The following is a 23,990-nucleotide window of genomic DNA, read 5'->3' as shown; positions in this document are numbered from 1 at the left end:
GGGCCCGTGTTTTCTCCTTGGCAGAGTGATCACCGTGTATGTGATGTCGTCAGCCATCACGGTGAGCGGCAGAGACGGAGAGGGACACTTCTGAATGACAGCATCTGTGTGACACTCGTCTTATTTTCAGAATTCAGGAAATGCGCTTGTAAGTACAGAAAGGAAGCTCGCTGTCCTAAATGCAGTTACACGCAGGCAGAATCTAAAATGTGATACACGGCCCATTCTGTAGCCTGGCACAACCACACAGCACAGACCACAGGGGTCTGAATGACATGTCTGTTTTGTTAAAATAAGCTTGTGATTCCTTGATCAACTCACACTTGCAATGGAGAAGAATAGAAGGTGAGCAAAATTCATAACGCCGACTCTAAATATCTTGGGCTGATTTGTGCTAAAGTCTGACTGTTCGACCAGTCCTTGACCACTCCAGAAAATCACAAAATGATTCTCTTACAGAGAGTTTGGATATTTTTAGGGGAGCTGCAGCATTTGGAATAGTCAGCACTGCCACTTCACTGCCCTAAAGGTTCAAAATCTGGCCCTTGGTGGAGTTCACTTATTCTCTGTGTGACATGATGTGTTTTTTTCACCCCGAGATCACAGGATGAGCAGGTTAGGTTAGCTGGCACCTCTGAATTGGACCGACAGTATGCAAGTGTGCATTAGACACATGAGTGCCATCTACAATAGTGTGGTAGCTCATCCCTGATCCTGATAGTACCGAGACAGACTCTCCACCACTATGGGTCACATGTGGGCAATTGATGAAAGTTTTAAGGGGGGCAAGTTGAAGAAATTTGAAAGTGACATTGCAGCTTACATGTTTCTGTTTTGTTTGTAGAGTTGATAGGAAAGAAACCTGGAAGGACTTATCTGAGCTCACCTCTGACCTTCCACCCCTGCCGGCCTCCAGGAAGAACAGACCCAAAGATGCCACTAATCTTTCTTAGATAGAGGGTACAGTTGTGACCTAACCAAGGGCTGACTCAGATGAGTAATTTTCATTGTTGCTTTGCCAGATGACAATAAATGGGGTGTCTGTATTGGATCCCCAACTCTTCTCGTATGGTTTTGTGTTTTATTTTGACAGAAGGGAAATGGGTTAGGTAGGTAATGTCTTCTCCTGTACATTTTCTTTATGTGATTGAAGTTGACTTAAGCCAGGGCTACAAGACCAGGAATACTCTAAAGGGATTTCTGAACCACCTGGATTGGGTGCCTGTGCTGTGTCCTCCACAATAGAAATTCTCAGGTAGGCATTCCACTCATTTTGGCAGAAGTTAAGTTTGGTATTTCTTCAAGTCAAAGTTGTTACTTCACAATTAAAATAATAATTCTTCGCATTTATATAGCTCTTTTCTCACTACTCAAAGCGCTCAGCAATTGCAGGTTAAGGGCCTTGCTCAAGGGCCCAACAGAGCAGAGTCCCTTTTGGCATTTACGGGATTCGAACCAGCAACCCTCCGATTGCCAGTGCGGATCCCTAGGTTCAGAGCCTCCAATCATGGTGCATATGCGTATGCCATGTGAAATTGTGTTCTAAAATGATTCTCTTTCTATAAACTTCAAAGAATATCTTCCCCACACTGGAACTTTACAATAGAGGAGTACTGGACATGGAGAAAAAGCTTAAAAACTTATCAAATATGTCCATTTGTCAAGCCAAGACAGTTGTTGAGTATCTGGAGTTTTCAGACCCAAGAAATCCATTTCTGCTGTTTTTTTTTTTACCTGAAGGGTTTATAAAGATAAATTAATTGTAGATATTATCTTTGACACCATTTTTTTTGGTCAACAAGCATCACTACTTTGTAGATTTCATGTTGTTACGTTGTATAGACAACGCACAAATCATCAGGAAGATGCAATGATGATGGCAGTTCGGTGGCAACAGGGCGACAGTCAACTTGGCCAAAAGACAACCCAGCGAAAAGACAAGTCGGTGAAAGCAATTCGGTGAAGAAACAACTTGGGGAAATACAACTTGATGACATCCTTTACCAGTTAGGTACTAGTTAGGTTCAAGGAGATTTTTTTAATGAAATTTAAATGACAATGTGATTTAACATGTTGAAAATAAATGTATATGATTGACGAACAAACTTTATTCTGCAGATGCAACAAACTCTATCTTACATTATCTTCTGCAGCCAAAATTGATAATCCTTTATGTTAATTGTATTGATTGTAATCATATGATAAAGTTATTTAGAATACAAAAGGTGACCTGCGAGTACGGCTTAAGGAATATCTTTACACTGAACGTATTGGGACTGTCATAAAGCAGGTGATTCTGTGGATTTTTCAGCATCCTATGCTGTCATTTAAATATTATCATAAAATCTAACTATTACCTAGCTGGTAAAGGATGTCGCCGAGTTGTTTTTTCGCAGAGTTGTCTGTCGCCAAGTTGTCTTTTTGCTGAGTTGTCTGTCACCCAGTTACCTTTGAATGGATGATGGCATCGATGGGACCATTTAAGGGTCGGCCTTTTCAGTTGTAATTTATAAGAGGATGGATAAAAAGTTATGAATTCCTTGTCAATCACTTCTTTGTATTTTTTGGCTTTAAAGGGCTTCTTTCCTTCTAATCTTTGACTATGATTTCAGTTTTGCCCCCTTTCTTTTTTGTTTTTGGCGAATGATATTGTTGCTTTTTGCAGATCTCTCACTACATTTTCTCCTCTCATCTGGGTTTCGTTTGATGTTCAGATTTTTATTTGTTTTCATGTTGTGATAAATGGAGGGATGACTGGAGTCTCAAAAAAAAAGATGGGGTGCCAACTGGGCCACCCCGTGTAATGCTATTGTTTGGTGCATTTGGTGGTGCAACAGAAAACAGGCTTCTAATATAATATTAATAATAATAATAATAATAATAATAATAATAATAATAATAATAATAATAATAATAATAATAATTCATTAATTTTATGTAGTGCTTTTCACAGTACTCAAAGCAGTTTACACAGTAAGTGAGGAGCCACTTCAGCCTCAATAATTTGTAGCATTCACCTAAATGATGCGATGGCGGCCATTTTAGCGTCAGTACGCTCACCACACATTAGCTGTTAGGTGGTGAAGGGCTGGGAAATAGTTAGCCAATTAGAGACAGGGGGTGATTACATGGCCAGAATGACCAGGCTGAAGTGGACAATTTAGCCAGGACATCAGGATACACCCTACTCTTTATGAAAGATGTCCAAGGATTTTTCAGAACCATAGAGAATCAGGACCTCAGTTTAACATCTCATCCGAAGGATGGCACCATTTTTACAGCACAGTGTCCCTGTCACTGCACTGGGATCCACATTCAGACCATAAGGTAGGCGCCCCCTGCTGGTCTCACCAACACATCTTTCAGCAGCAATCCAAGCTTTTCCTAGATGGTCTCCCATCCAAATACTGGCTGAGCCTGAGCAGGCTTAGCTTCAGTTGGATGACCTCTTCTGAAGTGCATGTGGTATGGCTAAGTATACCTTTCTAGCCAACCAGGCCATGTAGATAGAAGAGGTCATCTAAGAGGGTCATTCACAGGGAGTTCCAACATGCAGAGTCTTCTCTCTAAAGTGAGACACCCTCCTATGTGAATGTCTCGGTTTTATAGTGTTCCAGTCCATAGAAGTGTGGCCTCTGTGACACTATGGGTGGAGTTCAGTTGCCCTCATGGGACATTGTTTTTTCTTGGAACTGCAGAAACAATCGAGACAAAATGGTTAGCAACTAAGGATCACACTTTAGTAGAATCTGGAAGGTGATCCTCAAAGACCCACGTCTTTCCGTGTTCGTCTCTGAAAAAGTTCATTTGTCACTTCTGAGGCCAGACATCTGGTTGTAGACTGGTATAAGTAGCTGGGAGAAGAGAAGATGTGGGGTTTGCAGCAAGTGCACCGGAAGTCACTTATTTTCTTGCTGCTTCTCTTCTATTCTGGAGGAAACAGAAACCTTATTAAATTTGGTGCATCACTCATTTTCTTTTCATTGAAACAACCTGAAACATTACCTAAACTTGCATGTATAACCCTGGGTAGCCTTCATCTGGCAGCATTGGGCAACATCACTTAATTTTACACACATGGCGTGCTGCCTACTAACAGGTCTTGCATTGCATAACCTGCTTATGCAACTGCCTTAACATCCCTTCACACCGCCATCATTAAATATACTTACTTACAAAAGTGAAACTATTCATTTTAGATCTTATTTTATATAATATAGTACTTATAAAAGTTGCTAGACTGCTAGATATTTTAAATTCAGTTTTTCATGTGGGTCTGTTATGAACTGACATCCCACCCAGGATTGGTTTGGTCCTAACTGCTAATACTGCTGGGATCAGCTCTGGTCCTCCATGATCTTTTTTTGGAGTACATGAGCCGAATGGATTGTTGGATGATTTTTACGAGGAACTGATTTCACAGCTTGTTTCACAAAGTAATCTATTAATATTTCATTAAATGCCTTTCACTTATTACCATGCATCACTCTAGGGTGTTGTACTGTGTTAGCCATTATGGATTATAACAAAAGAGACAAAACAAAGTCAAACATCTGCGGGAATCATCCCTGTATAGTGAAGGTTGTCAAAATATTGGGTTGGTCTTTACAGAATTGAGTCTAAAACAGAACTAGTCAGAGAAATAATGGCCAACATTTATATCATGAAGTGGCAGGACATAATGTAAGCAGGTGGCATTCTGGGAGATTGGGAGTGACATCATCTGGAGGTGGGGTTTGGATGGTTGGAACCGGAAGTGACATCATAAGCTGGAAGTGATTGTTATTATTCTGGTGATTCTTCAGTTGTTCTGTGGGGACGAGAGAAAAGTACAGAGCCAACCCCTGGTCTGGCGGACAATTACCATTAGTTGAGCCCGTAAACTGTCTCCCATTCACGCGTGTGTGACAGGATGTAGTGAGAAGTCAAGGAAAATGACCCCTTTTATTGGCTAACTAAAAAGATTACAATATGCACGCTTTTGAGGTAACTTCTTGCCTGACGAAAGGACCTGAGTTGCCTCAAAAGCTTGCATGTTGTAATCTTTTTAGTTAGCCAATAAGAGGGGTCATTTGACTTACCATGCATCACAAAGAACATGCAATAAAGTGTAATGAAGTTCTAAGAAACAAACATAAACACTGGAGAGCACAAAAAAGTAGTGAAAGGACAATCCAAAAAATCAAGTCGGGGGCACGGCGGCTGCTTTGGGGCAGGATTCTATGCAGAAGAAGACACATGAGAGGACAAAACGGAGGATGTAAATGTTGAAAATGGTTGCGCATCTTCCCTTAGAGAGTAGACACTGTCAAATGCATGACCAGGCCAGAACGTTTCTTTGTTCATCTGCAGTCACTCAGTGCCCCTCCTTGCAATTCAGACTCTTATGATATCACATGTAGAAATTTGCAGTGCAAAAATAATAGTTTCACTTTAACTCACTTTCACGGCCCGAAATGTGATCTTCTAGCCCATAACACCTTTTTTCAGGAGCTCAGATGGCAAGTGACAGCATCCAATAGTTTCAAAGATCTGAACACCAAGTAGTCAGACCACAGAGAGTCAGTAATTATTCAAAGGGTCGGCTTTCTCGTTACACTTGATGAAGTTAAGTAAACTTCTCGATGACTATGAGCTGCTTTGTGGTTTTGAGTCCTTTGTACAGTTAGCTTGTGCACATCCCCAGGCCGCTTGCTTGAGATTCTTCAGCTTGCTTGACTCACTGAAACATTCATGTGTAACCACAACACAACAGTCCTGCCCTCTGCAAGGCAGCAGCTGTGGTCGACTTGCTCGCTTCTTCACTTCCTACCTACCTGTAAATGTTGAGCGTGAATAGTAAAAAATCAAAAGCCCCAAGAACTTCTGACTTCTCACATACTCTTCAGACCGGTGCAACAAGTACATAGAAACATTTAGCAGGTCCAAGCAAGAGACACGACACGGGGTCATGTCAGATGTCAGTAGCAACTCTCAACCCATCAATCAGTCAATTTGTGACTCAAGATATCAATTTGTCACACAAAAAAAAACCCAAAAATGCTACAATTTGGTGTAGGATGTTGCTTCCTTTTTCTTTCCAGAGGTTACTTTTACTGTGACATACAGACCAGTCAGTATGGAGGAACTTTTAGGACAAAACCTGAAAGGAGTTTGCAACAGCTCATCTGCCAAATCAACCAGCACTGAAAATGGATGGAGATGGAGCGTAGGGCCTGTACCCTGGTGTCACCGGCACTGGTGGCCATGAGTGCTAAGTCATGATGAGTAGGAGGGCTGCCACGCTGTACACCAAAGTCTACGTCCAGGGCCCAGGTGGAGCCTGTCCTGACTCAGTAGGAAAACGGGAGAGCTGAATTTGTGAGTAAACCAGGAGAAGGTGCAAAAGGCCAAAACAACAGAAGAGAAAAAGAAACTGTAGTGACTGTAGCAGGCGACATCAAAGTCAAAACCAGGCAAAACACACTTGATCAAAATGAAATTAACGACTTCATCTGCAGATGGGATAAGGTTCACGAGATGAGGGACATGACCCTGACAGCAGTACGCAAATGGGTTCTCTTAAAGAAGCATCAGTGTATAGCCTAAATTGTGACATCACCTCCCTGGATGCAGATGTTGGTGGTAATACCAAACTAGGGCTTTGGAGGCCAAAGTGGAGCAGAGTTCCATGTGAACAGCAGTTGAAAATGGTTCAGTGAGTCCTAAGGGACGGGAGGGCGCTTTCCCGAATTGGCATAAATAACTACGGAAAAAAATAAATACATTACAAAATATGACAATGAATAAATAATAACATGTGATGCTAGCATAAATAATTAAATGTGCAATGAAACATGTTTTTGTTGCTTGCTTCTTTATGTGTTTATGTAGTTAACTGTTTCTTCATTTATTTACTTCCGTGACACTGCGAACACACAAAATACGCCATGATATGAAAAAGAAGTTGAGAGGGTGGGCTCTAGTAAGCCCCCTTCTTGGACTGGTGAATTGTCCATGGAGTGAAGGTAAATCTGCGGTTGTCAAGTGACAAGTACAGCACACATTTCAAATGCAGACTCTTGAGAAGATTATGAATGCAGAAGTGCTGGACTTAAAGTGGCCACTCTTGCACTTTTACACACCACAGACACACACACTGTCAAAACTCTGCGAATGTTGCAGTGTCTACGTCCAGTGTACTGAAAATTCACCAATTAATGTCAAGCAGCTCCTGGGTTGGCAAGGAGGGGTCAAATGCCCAGCAAAAGCCAGTCCGAAGTCTAATCATCCATCCATCCATTATCCAACCCGCTATATCCTAACTACAGGGTCACGGGGGTCTGCTGGAGCCAATCCCAGCCAACACATGGTGCAAGGCAGGAAACAAACCCGGGGCAGGGCGCCAGTCCACCACAGGGCACACACACACACAGCACACACTAAGATCACCAATGCACCTAACCTGCATGTCTTTGGACTGTGGGAGGAAGCCCACGCAGACACGGGGAGAACATGCAAGCTCCACACAGGGAGGACCCGGGAAGTGAACCCACATGTCTCCTAACTGCCAGGCAGCAGTGCTACCCACTATGAAACTGTCCTTTATTGTAACTCCACATATCCATCGCCTGCCAAACATCTTCTCCTGTGCTGTATTTACTGTTCATGTCTCAGCTCCATACATCATTGCTGGTCTTACTACTGTCTTAAAAAGCTTACCTTTAACCTTCGCCTTAACTCTTCAATCACACAACACTCCTGATACCTTCTTCCACATGATCTATCCCCACTGCAGTCTGTGTGTTATCTCTGCATCCATTTCTCCATCTTGGGTTACCACTGATCCTAGATATTTAAATGTATCCACTCTTTTGAGTTGCTCTCCAAGCAGGTTATCTTCTGAATCATCATCATCATTAAACTTCATATATTGTGTCTTCTTTTTTATCTTCAGCCTTCAATCTTCCAAAGCCCTTCTCCATTATTCCAACTTCCTATTCACTTCCCCACATTTTCAGATTGTTTCAAGAATACAGACAGTTTGAAAAATGGTTTATAAACTTTCTCTCATACCAGTACCACTCAAGTTCCACCGCATCTTTGAAGAACTAACTTCAGAATGTGCTGTTCATATTGACAGCATTATTTATTAAATCATAAACCTTCAAAAATTTCCAAGAAACTACAAAGTGCCATCCTGATATGCTTACAAGCTTTGGATCTTCTCAGATACAAAATGCACACATATTCATTTTCTAAAACAGTTTATTTCAATGAAGGTCAATGGATTGCTGAGAATCTGAGCCTCATTTTCACAGTAACCTTATATCAATGAAACATCTTACAAACATAATAAACAATATCCGACAATCATAATGAAAAACATTTTAAAACAGCCTATCAGTGTGTTGAAGTGCTGATACAAACATTTATAGACTTTGCCTGCCGTTTATTATTACGCTGGTACAGAACGGTGTAGCATTACTTCATGAAAACTGTATTAGGTTACCATTAATGGAAAATGCACGGCTCTCATTGATCTTTTACTTTAAAATTCAAATCATTCCCAAAAATGGCACGTTTCTGTAACAGTAGATAAAGAAAAAGAGCATTCAGGTGTCTTGAACATGTACTGGTGCTGTTCTGACTTCAGTCAGCTGCCATTTTACAGATCCAGTGTTTCACGCGGCTGCAGTTGTGACTGTGTATCCAGTTTTTTTCCAGCATGGCACAATCTCCATCAGGAACACTTTTATTCACCCTGAAAAATAAAAAGAAAATTACGCACTAAACTCAGCAAAGAGTGTAAGAAATAGTAGAGACAATATTAACCATTGCATCTTATACATAATATAATATAATATAATATAATATAATATAATATAATATAATATAATATGCTACCGTGGCTGTTCGTTTGTCTGTCCAGGATTTTAAATCACCAGTCACTCTTAAACCGTTCCACATATTGACCTGAAATTTGGTACACATATACTACATGACGTCTACTGTCCGATTTCGGGGTGATAATTTTTATTATTCTTTTTATATTTATTCCATTTTATTGTAGAATCAACTCTCAGCAGCGCACAGCAGGCGCATGCGTACGGGCGTCGTTCTCATTCCCTACCATCTTCGCGGTCACTTCTCCTACTTCTTCTTATTTTAAATCATTCTTGAGGCAGATTGAAGACTTAAGTGCAAGCTTAAGTGAATCAGTTTTAATGCGAAAAGATGTCGACAGAAGACGAGAAGAAGTGGGCCGCTAGAGTGGAGAAAAGAAGAGCTGCTCAGGAAACAGTAAGCGCATCAACCTCTGAGCAAATAAATGTTAAACGTACAGAGAAAGAGAATGAAAAGTAAAGAATGCTCAAGTCAGGTGTATTCACTGCACGTTATTGTGCAGTACGCAGTTACTGGTATAATATAATATAATATAATATAATATCTATATAATAAAAGCCCAGTGCAGTGTCCGTGTCCGCGTTCCTTTTGGCTGTATAGCCGCCCCGTAGAAAAGCCCCAGTCCGTCCCCTCTCAGAATTCCTGCTTACCCCCCTCCGTTCTTTCCCCTTTGCTTTTATTGTTCCTGTTCTCGAAAATCTTTTCAAAAGAAAAGTAAAGAAATAGACAGAGCGTCACATTAACGTCTTCTCCCCTCTGCCTATTAAATAATAAATGAAATGAAATAAAAAAATCACGAAAGAAACAGAAACCACAACCTACCCTTACAGCGTCCACCGCGCTTCTGGCGTTACAGCCGAACACGTGGTGTATGCAGGTTATGAGGTGTGACGCTAATTAAAGCCCGTACTACAACAGATTATATTGTTGATATACTATTAACTATTTACAGAGATCAACTCTTTTGGGGAAGTTCATAACAAAAAAATTAAATTATAAATAACATGTGCACTTGAGTATTTCGAGCCCCGAGTCTAAGTAGGATGGTTCCCCTGGTCACCAATTCGTGTTTCACTATGCCCACTATGCCTTTCCGTCTTCAGCTACCCATGTGCACTTGTACGGAGGAGACCTTATGGAACAATGCCAAACGAAATGCAATTAAACCTGCTGCTGCGAGGACGTCCTCAACGGTATGATCCTCCTCTTCCTTACAACCTTTTACACAACGTATACGATTCTCATCAGTCTGTGTCCCACACTTCGTGAATCATGGGTTTTGTTTTGAAATTTTGTTTCCCATGCAAAAATCAAATGTGGTGCGATGAAGGACCCAGCTCACGACTGGCAGCTGCGTTTAAACAGGGAGTCCTTCAACTGTGGTCATCCAACGCGCAGCGTAGCGCGCGCCAAGTCGCTAGTATTATAATATAATATAATTAAGATTAGATAAACTTTTTTAATCCTAAGGGATAATTCAGATAGATACAGCAACAGAAACATAGTAAACATGGATACAGACTCACGGAACATATAATACAGCCACCAATTGATAAATAAAAAATAAATAAATGAATGATGAATGAATGAATGAATTGTCAGATAACAGTGGGTGGAGAAAAACCCCAGTGGTGCTTCTTATCACACCGTGGTGGAATGTTCCAAAAGTGCGCCTCCTGGTGGGAATAGAGGGGATTTTTCAACATGGCATCCAATTTTACCAACATCCTTTTTTCCAGCAGCTTGCAGCACACATCAAAAGACCCGAGTTTCCATAGGAAGTCCAGTCTGCTTTGGCTTTTCTTGTCCAGTGCCACTGTGTTGTCTGACCAGTCCAGTTTGTTGTTAATGAGAATGCCCAGTTACATGCAGTTCTCCACCACTTCCATATCATCCACCTGAAAGGTGACTGATTTCATAGGCTCCTTGGCATGCTGGAAGTCATCCTTCCAGATTTCAGTGCAGATCCTTAGCCTCAGAGCCACCTAATAGTGGATGTGTCTGTTGTCATCACATGCCCATATAAGATGGCAGAATGTAGTTGTATTATACCACCACTTTCATACATACTATATGTTTCTGCCTTGCTTGGGCTGTTTATATGTGGGGGTTTCATTTCAGACATTAGTTTTTAAGGAAGTTTTTCATTACCATGTAGTTTTCTTTATTAACTTGATGTTTGCCTCAAGTCGTCAAATTCCTGTTGTGGCTGGAGCCATAATTAGTGATGTCACTGGGGTTTTCAGAGATAAATTTGGCATTGCCTGGCACGTTCAATATCTTTTGGTGGATATACTTTTGCAACGTTCTTTCTTACGAGTAGTTAGCTTTAAATTCGAGTTAGGCATAGCATTTGTTTTAACCCTGATTTTGATTCCTGTCATCTTTCCTTTGGCTTTTGGTCGGATCAATACATTTTTGACTTATCTAGTTTTGACTTTGGCACATTTCTGACTACGCTTTTAGCCTCTTGCCTCATCTCCAGGATTCCTTTGTCTCACAATTATGTGTACCAATATGGCACCAAAATATTATATTTTCTTTATATGTTACTTACACAATGTACTTTTAGTGGTGGGCAAGAAAAAATGGAGAACGAAAAGAACAACGTAAATGATACAAAAGAAAGCAATATTGACCAATGCTGTACAAAAGCAAATGATGTGAAAAATGTCAATGGAACAAAGAAGTAATAAAATCTCATATAGCTCATGTCGCAAAATCACTTATCCAGTTGTAAGCTCAAGACATGCAAAACATAAGTATTTTTTTGCTTGAATAATGTTAAAGAGATACTTCCGGAACAGGCAACTAAAGCCTCATGGGAGTCACTTTTTTGAAGTGAAGATCCACCTCAGTCATTTGATTCAATAAGCACTAAGAAACACAAGGAGTTTTGTATTTATTTTGTCTATTATTATTTGGATTACATTTTGGTTTGATGCTGATTTAGTTTTATATTTTGTCTGTTTTTTTTTTGTCTTTCCTCTTTCATTTTAGTCTCCCATTTTTTTCCACCTGCTCAAAATAATCATTATGAGCACCTGCTGCTCCCCAGTATCACATAACATATGTATTCGGCCCAATCAATTAATCAATCAATCATATATTATGTCAGTTAGTCTATCAATCACTCAATGAACATTTATAAAGGTGTTTTCACCAATCACACTGCCACAAGGGTTATTACAAAGTGAAAAAGGGTGCCATTGAAAGTAATGAGATAAAGTGTACACTAAAAAGGGAAGATTTCCACATGTCACACAGGACAGGACAGCACAAAAGACATGTGTGGACGTCTTTTGGTTTTGTAAGTGCCTGCCATTTTTCTGTGCAGTGCAGTCTTCTTTCACACAGACTGGATGTAAATGCACAATGACACAAGGGGCTAACGATAACGGCCATGACACCCCTACACCCCGTTTAAACAGTCGATCAACACTTTGTAATGAGATTAAGTGTGTATCCGACCTGTCAAGAGTGAAGGGCTGATTGTCAGTCCACATCCATTCCTGCCCAGGATTTCTCCTCAGTCCGATCCAGAATGACATAAAAGATCTGCACTGGAGTAGCAGAAAATTCTACAAATCAAAGACAAGATAAAAGTTACAAATGAATAGGGAGTTGTAATAAGTTTATATGTTTAATATGTCATTGTGCTCTGTACAAAAAATATTTTATAAATCCACTCAAGTGTACAGCTAATACAGGAGCAGATTTAACACACAGGGGCTCATCATTTAGAACTGCCAGGCAAGCATTTGAATGAAAGAAAGGGACAACTATGAAAATGGGCATTGTACTGTTATTGTGCATGACTTGGTATCTTCTTTTCCTTGTTTGGAATGGCATTATTTACCTTAGTAAGGGCCTGCACATGGAGAAAGGGTATAAAGCCTTGGAACATTGCCCGGCACACCTTTGAAACCGATGGATGGATGGGAGATACCGTCATCCGATCCTGAAAATCCTTCCAGTGCAGTGACGAAAATGGCGGACTGTATACATCGAGATCCCACTTCGGTAATAGTCTTGTCATGGCTTCCTTTGTCTGTTGTGCCACGTAAATCGTCATTAACGAAAGCTGTTATTTTCTCCTATGTGATTTCTTACCACTGTATCACTAAGGGAGGGGTATCGCCTTTTATTATTATATCTTATAGTTTCAGGTTACTTAAGACATAGCAATTACAAAACAAACGTATTTCCAGGGAGCTAGCGACTCCTAGTGGAAAACAGGAGTTCAAGCTGTTGTGTACCTGGAGTTCCAAAACACTTAATCCCAAAGCACTTCAAATAATAATGCCAGTTGGGGGGTCAAGAAAAACTGGCTCAATGCAAAGGGGGCCATATTGGATCTTTATTAAAAAAATGATTTGTATTGCAAAAAGTTCCTTAGGCATAATAAAGGTCCATATAGTCCCAAAAAACATTCAGGAGTAACCAACAAGGCCAACACAAAGCAAACCAAAATCAAAGGCGGCAGTAAACTCATCACTCCCAAGCACGTTCACAATGAACCACCAGGAACTATGGGAGACCCTCCAAATAACAGGGTGGAGAGCATTTACTGACAGTGATTGGCAGGTGGCCTAACCTCTTGGGGACCACCCACCCAGAAAACAAAAGACGTAATACATGAGAAATGAAAGAAACAATAACATAAAATAACCCCAAAGAGACCAAAAAAAAAAAACATAAAACAAAGATTTGAACCCCAGCCAGGAACCAAACCGTGGCTGAAAGATAACAAGAGCAACTTTGAAGTTTAAAGTTGGTTTGTTCTTTATTTTTAAAAGCCACCAACTGATCTCACTGTGACATCTGAACAAATAACAAAACAAAGTGCAAATTCTTTCTCACCTTCAGTCAATCAAAAATCTTTATTGTCATTGTAGCAATGAGACATTGTACAACAAAATTTTTAGGTGCAATTTTCCGGTGCAAAAAAAAAAAATAAATAAAAACAAAACACAATTACTCAAGTTACAACTAAAATAAGGAAATAAAATAAGTATCCAAAATTGTCCATAACAGCAGAACAATGTTTTCCACTCATACATACATTATATTGCACTTGTCCCTTATCTAATGTTAACTTAGGATGAGGGTGCACTCGGTCAGATTGACCACTTAGCAGCATTCAGTATGGTGATGGCTGAAGGACAGAAAGTGTTTCTCAGTCTATTTGTCTTCGTCTTTATGCATCTCAAACGTTCAAACAGTGCATGTCCTGGGTATGATGGGTCCTGAAGAATTCTTTTGACGTTCCTGAGACAACAGTAACTGTGTAGTTCTTCTAGTGAGGGGAGAGGACAGCTGACTATCCGCTGGTTGACCATAATGATCCTGTGGGGCTCTTTCTTCTGTTACAGCTGGAGAACCACACACAGAGACAGGAGACCAGGATGCTCTCTATTGTGCAGCGGTAAAAGGACACCAGCAGTTTCTCAGGGATGTTGTTCTTTCTGAGCACCCTCAGGAAGTAGAGTCTCTTTTGGGCCTTCTTCACTACCTCAGCAGTGTGTGTATGACCTGTCTTAAATTAACTGGATTATTTTAACTCAAACTAGTCTTAAACGCGTAGCACTGGGTCATCAAAATTTTAATGTGCATCTGATAATAAATGGAGGATGATAATCATAATCGCCTAATGTCTGGGCTTAAATCTCAGCTTTTTATGAAATTTGCAGATTCTCTTCTTGTCTGTGTGCATATTAAGTGGCTACTCAGGTTTCTTTTTCTCCTTCATCTCAAAAGTTGTGCAAGTTACGTTTACTGTTAAAAGTCAACTGATTGTGTGCGTGTGTGGGTCTGTGATGAATGGCAAGTTCCTTTATTACCTGAGTGAGAAAGAGGAAAGGTGGCAAAGTAAAAAACAGTTACAAGTTATAATTGTTTTACCCTTAGACTTGTTGCACTTAACAATATAACTGTTGTTGGCATTGGTAGTCTTCTTTGTACACAATATTCATTTTCCCTTTTGTTGCAAAAAAAAAACAAAAAAACAAACTGTAATAAATAGCTCCATTGACAGAAATAAAATAGTGAGGGATATGCTTAAGTAAAGAAAGAGTTAAATGTAATGGATGGGAAGTCAATCCATTTTGAAAGGCAAGTGTGCTAACCATTGCACTTCCATCAAAAACGGCGTGGCTGTGATGTCTGCACCTCACAGCTGTTTTATAGGATTATGTGTCAAAATGTTGCAACTGGGAAACTGGGTGAACAAAGTGGTAGCAAGAATCGTAGTCAAGAGACATTGACCTAAAGTAGAATGCCCAAAAAAGTACACACATCCAGAGTAAAATCACAGTAAAGAATAGAAAATATCATAACCAGAAACCTCTGAGTAAACTTTAAAGTATGAAGGCTACTCTGTTTTGTGAATCCAATCGCAGGCAACCTTTATGGTAATGATGGGACACGTTGCACACTCTCGGTCGTCTAAACTTAACAACACAATATCAGTGGTACACAAAAACTTAAAATGGCAGCACTCATTAAAATAAGGGGCGTTAGGGGAAAACAAAACAAGATACAAAAAATAATTAACTGTTTTAACATAAAACCAATTAATTAAATACTAAAATTCAATTCTGCCTAATTAAAACATTCCAAACAGTAACAGCCAGAAACTGCTTTTTGCTGCTTCTATCAAATTGTATGTTTCAAGCACTGATAGGTTTTCACAGCAATGAGTAATGTAATGCAGTACTTATTTTATTAAAGAAGAAATACTTGCATTACGTAAAAAAAAATAAATAAACACAGATTTGCATTGCTGTGTTACTTTTTTTAACCATAAAAACAAAAAATCTTTCCAGTTCCTTCTGACCTTTGCTTCATTCACTTAAAGCGACACATCTGGTCAGTATAGAAGAGAAAAAATTATATATTAGCATAAATAGCCATATCCATCCATCCATTTTCCAAATAACTAATTAAAAGCTTCTGAAACATTAGATTAAGCATAAATTAGAATGCCAAGCAAATGGTTAACTAAAAAATCAGTCATATTGCATTTTCTAGTAAAAAAGGAAAATTACCAGAATTAAGAGAGGAAGAATAGAACAGGACAAGAATGATGTACAGAAACTATCAGAGGACAGGATAAGGAGGAATGAGAACCCCTGTGTTCAAGGCTAGGAAGGTGAATATAAGATACCACTGACTTAATATAAAAAAAATGGTTCTCGCAGGCACGTAAGAAGCCAGCTGGATTGGTGAATCAGCAAAAAGACAGCAAAAGGCTTTTGCTATAAACAAGGTCACAATGATGTAATGCATGAAAGTAAAATTAGTATATTCAGGCACTAGCATAAATAAATATAGAAGAATATATTAGAAATTAACTTTAGTGCAGAAATTAAGGCAAATCAAGCATGCCAAGCAAATGATTAAATAAAGGCACATGCCATATTTCTTTTTGATTAAAGCTTAGCTTTGGTAATAAGACAAACCGAGTCAAGTCCGAGGAAGAGGAAGTGACGAGAGGAAGCCCATAAATGGAAGAACGTCTGTACCGGCCTTGGCCAGTGAAAGAAATAAGCACGAACAGAAACTAGAGATGAACAATGGACAGTGAGGACAGGTGCAGAATGAGCTAATTGAACGAGGTCGAAGTAATAAGAAATTGTCATATAAACTTTGATTGCTGAACTATATGGGGCTCAGCTCAATTTGGCCAAATTGGGTTGAGTCTGTGTTGTTATTTGTGTTCTTTTATTGCAATAAAGCTTTAAAACTCTGCCTATCCTGAGTCCTAATAGCCTTCATTTTCAGGTAAAAAGCCTCTTGGTGGCAATTTTTTGCCATGACACCAGCAGCGCTGTAAGGTACACACGCCACGCTGCTTTTAACAGAAGAAAGTATTAGTTTGGATTAAAATAAAGGATCATTTAAAAGAGCAGCTGGGCTGGTATGACAATGAATGTTACAATATTATTTTTCTTTGTTCAAAGAAACTGTTGAAAATAATGGTGGGTTTCATATCTCTACTTTGTGCTGAACAAGAATAAAACGAAGTAAATAAAACACAACAAATTGTCAAATTTAGCGGTGCTTCAAGAAGTAAGCATTAGCCCATGGAAAAAAAAAATCCTGAGAAATGCAGGCTGATAATACAAAAGTGAAATCAGGATTTCAGGAGGAACATGGACAAAAAACACACAAATAAACACACAAACTCGAAAAACACTAAATTTCTGTTAAATCACATAGACACTGTGACTTAGAGATGGATTTCATTTCTGTCAGCAAAACATCAAACACAGCCGGTCACTCACCAGCTCTTCAGGGTGCGTAGCTATGACAAGACCTGCTCCCCGGGAGATGCAGTCGTCCTTACTCAAACTCCATGTCGTTTGATTGGTTGAAAGGTAGTAACAGTCCTTTTCATAGCGCACCCACATGTCAGGACAGCATTTACCTGAAAATTAAGGAACCTTTCATTTTTATTTCTTCTTGATGTGACATACATTCTCATGAACTAATGTATAATAAATAATGGATCTTGAACTTCTATAAAAAACTACATTTCCCTTTGGACAACTAAAGTACAAGATCTATCTATCTATCTATCTATCTATCTATCTATCTATCTATCTATCTATCTATCTATCTATCTATCTATTATATAGTGCCTTTCATACTATCTATCTATTTATCTATCTATCTATCTATCTGTCTAATTCACATAAGGAATAGAAATCTAGAAATGAAAAGTACAACACAACCTGAGGACATCTGTACCCGCTGTGCCAGTCCCACTGCCAGAAGAAATCCAAAGATGATTCCACTAATGGTCACATACAGGCACGTCTTATAGTTTTTCTCTAAAAATAGGAGAAAAAACAAAGGAATTCCCTTAGCTAAGAAAAATGTTCAGCCATGAAATTTCATCGTAATAATTCATCATGTACCACATATATGTGATAAATAAGGAATACATGAAGAAAATGTGACACAAGTAGGAAGTTCTATGTGTCTGCATGTATGTCTGTAATATTCATTTTTTTTAATTTGATCTATGTTAACTTTTGATGCTTTAATTTGTAAACGGTCAAATGAAAAACAATGATTATATTCTGAATATACAGTAATACACTTCTGAAAACATAAAATCATTATTTTGATATATGAAGTCAATTCTTAATGTATAAAATTAGATTAGATTAGATAAACTTTACTAATCCCATAGGGAAATTCAAAATCAGCTTCTAAATAAATAAAGTCAGTATTTGGCTACACGTATATTATCAGTTCTGGGCATATAAAGACAAAGTCTGCTGAATATGAAAAGTTAATTCTGAACACATAAAGTCAGTGTTTGAATCTATATATTGACTTTACATTTTTAAACGATGACTTTATATGTTCACACACTGACTTCATGTATTCAGTTGGTGATACGTACTGAGTTTGACATTTATATTCAAAATTTAAATATGTTCAGGCACTAAAATTATTTATTCTGAAATGACTTTTGATTTTATACATTTAGAGTTCAGATTGAACCTTCATATGTTCTAAATTTACCCCAAATATACCAAACTTGTCTCTCAAAACTCAAAACTTCAGTTTATATTTTCAGACACTGACTTTCTCTCTTTTAAAACTAACTGAATTCATAATGAACTTTGAATTATATATTTAGAATGTACTTTGTATATATATTTAAACATCGACCATATACTGTATATTCAAACACTTACTTTTCATATTCAGAATCTGAGTTTATATATTCAGACACTGACTTTATATAATTCAAAACTGATTTTATAAATTCATAAGACATATTTATTCAACCCCTGATGTTATGTATTTATAACTGACTATATATTGAGAATTTTACATTATATGTTCAGCTTTTAAATGTATACAGTATATTCAAACGTTGATTTTTAATGTTCAGAATTGAAATGATATAAACTAACTTTGACTTTATTTATTGATACAGTACACTGACTATAAAGTTTACATGCAGACACAGAGTGTATATACTGTACTCAGAGTGTGACTTAGTATATTCAAACCTTATATATATTCTGAATTGGCTTAATATATTCAAATGCTGACATTATATAAATCATTCCTGACAATACATCCAGAATTTAATTGTATATATTCAGGCACTGATGTTATATATTTAGAATTGACTTTATATATTTAAATATTTAATTTATATATTTAGAATTGACTTTATATATTTAAATATTTAATTTATATATTTAGGATTGACTTTATATATTCAGATACTAATTATACTGTATATATTCAATCATTGAGTTTATACGCTCAGTCACTGACTTTACATATTCAAATGTTAATATTATGTGTTTAGAATTTACTCCAAATGTATAATTAAGCTTTTTATTTTCAGAATTTCACTTTATGTTTTCAGATGCCGGCTATATATAATTAGAGATTATTTTATATATTCAGTACAGACATTATTTAGAATTTGTCTTAATATATTCTGAATTTGACATCCTGGCACTGATTTTACACATTTAGAATTTAAATGCTTTATTCTCAGCTGTTTACTCTCCCATTAAAACTAGTGACTGTTGTTAAAAAGCACAGAATGTGAATAAATTAAATAGTAGCTTCATCAAATAATGAGAAAATCAAAAATGCCACAACACTAAAAACAAATAGAAAAAGAGACCATGGCATCAACCAGCAGGTAAATATAAAATTAAATTAAAATCTATAAAAAAATGACCAGTTATTGCAGTTAAATACTCATTTACAATTTACTTGTACTCATGCATTTATTATTATTATTTTCTTAATTTCAGGCTCCACTCATGCGTGAGATGGCTTGTTCGTATTTTCATTCAGAAAGTAAGATAAAGAAGTGTTAAAATGGTAACCTGAAGTTCTGATGCTGGATTCAATGTCTCTTATTTCGATAATATTTATCATCCTGTGTGCCTCTTTTTCAGCCATGACTGCCTAATACTTAACAACAAGAAATTTTGAGCTGTTTGGAATAAAAGACACAAGTGTTAAAATTAGAGACACCAGGAAATCCTGTCTGCTTGAAGGTGGTTTGCTATCTGCTTATGAAAAGAGGACCATTCTGCTCTCAAATGAGGAGGTATTAACAGTAGAAATATGAGCCCCTTCAATTGAATTCATATATTCATACGGTGATATTATAGATTCAGAATTTAGTCCAAATCCAAAATGTGACTTTTAATATTCAGAATTTGACTTTTATTTTCAGACGCCAACCTCATATATAGAAACTATCTTATATCTCCAGAACAGACTTTATATATTCAGTAAATCCCAAATTTATCTTTATGCAATACAAAAATAATATTATATATTCAGAAATTTAAGACATTAACCCTTTTGGCATTCCCGGCTTATACCATGGGTGTCAAACTCCAGGGGCCTCATGTATAAACGGTGCGTATGCACAAAAATGTTTCGATGCTCAAATCGCGATGTATAAAACCTAAACTTGGCGTAAAGCCACACACATTTTCACGGTAGCTCAAACCTTGGCGTATGCAAGTTCTTTGCTCGGTTTTGCAAACTGGTAACACCAAAGTAGTGCATTTGTTCCAGTGTGGTTTCCCTTTCTTTTTTAGATCCACATCCCTGACGTGGCTTTATAAATACACTGAAATTAATCGCATATTAGTTTAAGGCATCTGATTGTAATTAACCTGTAACAATATAATAGCCCACAGAATGGGTCAAACTATTCTAAATACCATAACTGCTTTAGTGTTGCTACTCTCACTGCACCTTCTTCTTCTTTTTGCAGCTGCTTCCATTAGGGGCTGCCACAGCGGATCATCTTTTTCCATATTACTCTCACTGCACCACTCGGAGTATTTATATCACTGTATCTGAGTGGGGAATCACAGCTCTACAGCAGCAGATCAGAAAGAGAATTATCGGTATACAGCACCAAGCACATGCTGCCTCAGCCATGCGCACAGTCTATTGAACTGTTTCTATACAGCAAACGCTTCAGGGCCTTTCCTTTACTGACGTTGCGGTTCAGAAACAATTTCATCCCAAGAACTATAAACGCACTCAATCTGTCCATCAAGTGCTCCTTGTAGAACTGTTTGTACTTATAAGTACAATCACTTCACTGTAAACTTGCGATACAGTTATAATATTGCACAATCTGACCCATTTTATAAGGCGCGTATTTACATATGATGACGATATCATTTTTAAGTTGAAATGCAGCAAAATATGTTTATTATATTATACAACTAAAACTTTAACTTTATTTAAACAATCTATATTGTTAATTAAACATGTGAGGACATGGTGTCACAGCGCTAGCGAGGAGCTGCCGCTCCATTCATGGATTGTTCCTGCCTTGCGTTGTATTCTTGCTGGGGCTGGCGTGACACTGGAAGGATAGATGGATAGAAAATTAAACGTACTGCAAAGATATTTCAATGTTCCTTAAAAGTTTTAAAGAATCAGCGTTCTCAGGTTACAGATGGCTTAACGTCTATTACAGAGCCGATTTTGTGGTGATTGGTTACTTGGAGAAAGAAAAGGAAGGACAGGAATTGGGGGTTAGTATGTTTGAAAGAGACAGTACAGCTGCAATAAATAATTTCATCAAAGGTCACACATGGCTCAGCAAGCATCTTGTGTAAGACATGAACAATCACTGTGCCATCGTGTTCCCATGTTTAATAAATGCTTTAATTCCTATCATCATGAAAATTATATCACATATACATCTCAGTATTTAAATTATTCAGAGAGCTGTAATATCACGAATGTAATGGATTCTGTGTCCTGTCGGAGGAAGAGAAAGCCTGTTTAAGAAGCACGTAGTGATTCACACACATACTGTAGACCACATACTGTAGAAGAACACATACAAAACAAAGCCTGTATCATGCTACTTTAGTTACAATGATATTTGAGAAACTAGTAAATTAAACGATTTAAAGATGATGTTCTACTTTAATGACAAAATAAACAACGTGATTAAAGTGGAAATTTCGAGATTAAAGTTGACATTTCAAGCTTTTTTCTCACTGTGCGCATATTTTTTTCTCTGTACCCTAATAAGCTTTCACATGACAATCAGACAGTGTAGCTACGAATCACCTTTTCACGCCAACTTTGATATCTGACAACTTCTTTTTTATTTCGGGCATTGTGCCACTTTGTGAACTTGAGCTTTCGAGTTTCTCTGACACTCTATGTCACTCGATCAACTTCCTTTTGTTGTTTATTCCACTGCTTAAACCAATAAAAATTACGTTTTTCTTTGCCTCCACTTCATATTCACTGAAATTCTTCTATTTCCCCCCGTGATTTTGCTATTTCCTTTTCACAGAATGCTGAACTTAAGGGCTATTTATATTGATTTGCATATTCAAAGAGGCGTAATTCTGGGAGGAGTTGAGAAGTGGTGGCAGGCATGTGCACGTACGTTACTTTTCACACTGACCGGGATTTATGGAGCGGAAGAGCGTGGAAGTTGGCAAACGCACATATTTATGCATCTGGATTTTTTTGTGCGTGTGCAGATTTCCGCTATGTCCTTACGCCATGTTTTAGTGTGAATTCTATGCACAGCATTATGCATGAGGCCCCAGGACTGGTGGGCTGCAGTGGCTGCAGGTTTTCATTCTAACTCTTTTCCTAATCAGTTTTCACTGCTAATTAACTCCTTTACCTTTCATTTTAATAGCCCAGGAAACCTCTAATATAATGCATTTGCAAACTTTTCAGTTCTTTTCTCCACAATTTCAATGCTATGATATTGCTTTTATTTTACATTTTTTTCATTTTTAATTTAGCCTCTTAACATAATTGAAACTTTGCTTTGGGGGTTTTAGAGGGCCGAGGTCAAGGAATCTGGTTGTCACATTGCTTTTTGAATGTGATGCTTTTTTAATGGAGTTTAAAAGTTCTCCTGCTTTTGTTATGGACTGCACTGTTTTGAGCACTCATAGTTACGCATGTATTGAGTGACATCATCAGCGTGACGACTCACTGGCTGGCAGCACAGAGTGCTCGTTTCCCAAGTTCATGGGTACATTCCCATATCTAGAATTTTTATTTCAGCAATAAAAGAATCCCTGGCTTTGAAGTCTTTTGTTTCCCTTGACTAACATTTGTATCTAACATTTAGATTTTTTTTAACCATTCTGATTTATGACTTTCCTTACTACAGTTCTGTACACCTTGGGCTGTGTTTCCTAAATTTTGTTTTTTAATTTTGGCTAGTTATTTTTGATGATCCCTTTTCTGACGTTGTCTCATTTCAAAATAGCTGCTGTTCTGTACATTCAATGCACATGGCTGACCAGGAGGTGTACAGAAGCGGTCTTGGAAGCATGCTGGCAACCACAACGTAAGTCAGTAGTGGCTGTGAAAAACAATGTGGTGTGGTAAAATATTTTTCAACTACATTAAAACAAGACCAAAACTTCTGACCATTCATCCTATTTCTCAATAAAGTGGACACCAGTACTTTCTTTTCAAAACAATGCTGTTGAAAACTTGTGAACTCAAATAGAAGAGTAAGTCATGTACTGTATAGGGACTTAAACAGGAAAACAAATGTACATTTTTAGGAAGGCCTTACTTCTAATAAAATGCAATTGCATGATCCCAAAGCAAAACTCTTAGAGGAAAAGGACAAAACACTCTGTAAATGTCACAGAGGTCACATCAGCAGTTAAGCGAATCATCTGCTTGAGGTTACTACTTCTGGTATTGTTGAAGAACTCCTAAAGCTTCCAAACATGTTTTCCTTTTTTTATTAGGTAGGGACTGGAAGCCAGCAAAACCTGGCCAGTCTAAGCAGGGACAATCAACCAGAAGGACACACTGAATACCTAATAGGGTAAAGACTGGACCAATCCCATTTGGTGACGTGATCCTGGGATGTAAAAAAATAAATAATAGCCCTTAAGATCGGAAGGCAGTTCACTTCTAGTCATAAAACAGAACGGTATCCTGCCCAGAGTGTAATCTCTGCATACAGTAGGCCCAAAGCAGCCCTTGTAAAGACAGGGCTGCTATTAAATACTGATTTTTCTCTGACCAGAGGGTGTTGTGTCATCAAGACAGACTTAGAACTGTAA

At 38.0% G+C, this 23,990-nt stretch overlaps 1 protein-coding gene across 1 annotated transcript; it reads right to left on the bottom strand.

The window, feature by feature from the left end:
* Positions 1-8,414: 8,414 nt before the first annotated feature.
* On the bottom strand, positions 8,415-20,081 carry LOC120536184 (killer cell lectin-like receptor subfamily G member 1). Its single transcript, XM_039764512.1, has 5 exons — positions 19,767-20,081; positions 17,625-17,723; positions 17,175-17,317; positions 12,358-12,467; positions 8,415-8,743 (listed from the first exon to the last, which is right to left on the bottom strand). The coding sequence occupies exons 1-5, from the start codon at positions 19,840-19,842 to the stop codon at positions 8,632-8,634; spliced, it is 540 nt and encodes a 179-aa protein (XP_039620446.1). The 5' UTR covers positions 19,843-20,081; the 3' UTR covers positions 8,415-8,631.
* Between the last annotated feature and the right edge of the window lie 3,909 nt (positions 20,082-23,990).

Source organism: Polypterus senegalus, chromosome 10, assembly GCF_016835505.1.
Source record: "Polypterus senegalus isolate Bchr_013 chromosome 10, ASM1683550v1, whole genome shotgun sequence".
Taxonomy (NCBI): Eukaryota; Metazoa; Chordata; class Cladistia; order Polypteriformes; family Polypteridae; genus Polypterus; species Polypterus senegalus.
Note: the sequence above shows the minus strand (reverse complement) of the source record. Positions and strands in the feature narration are given on the sequence as shown.

Excerpts from the sequence above, each read along its gene's own strand:
- LOC120536184 (XM_039764512.1), bottom strand. The coding sequence starts at position 19,842 with ATGGCTGAAAAAGAGGCACACAGGATGATAAATATTATCGAAATAAGA. Across the intron at positions 17,724-19,766 it reads ATCCAGCATCAGAACTTCAG|AGAAAAACTATAAGACGTGC; the intron begins GTTACCATTTTA and ends TCCTATTTTTAG. Across the intron at positions 8,744-12,357 it reads CAGCCCTTCACTCTTGACAG|GGTGAATAAAAGTGTTCCTG; the intron begins GTCGGATACACA and ends TTTATTTTTCAG.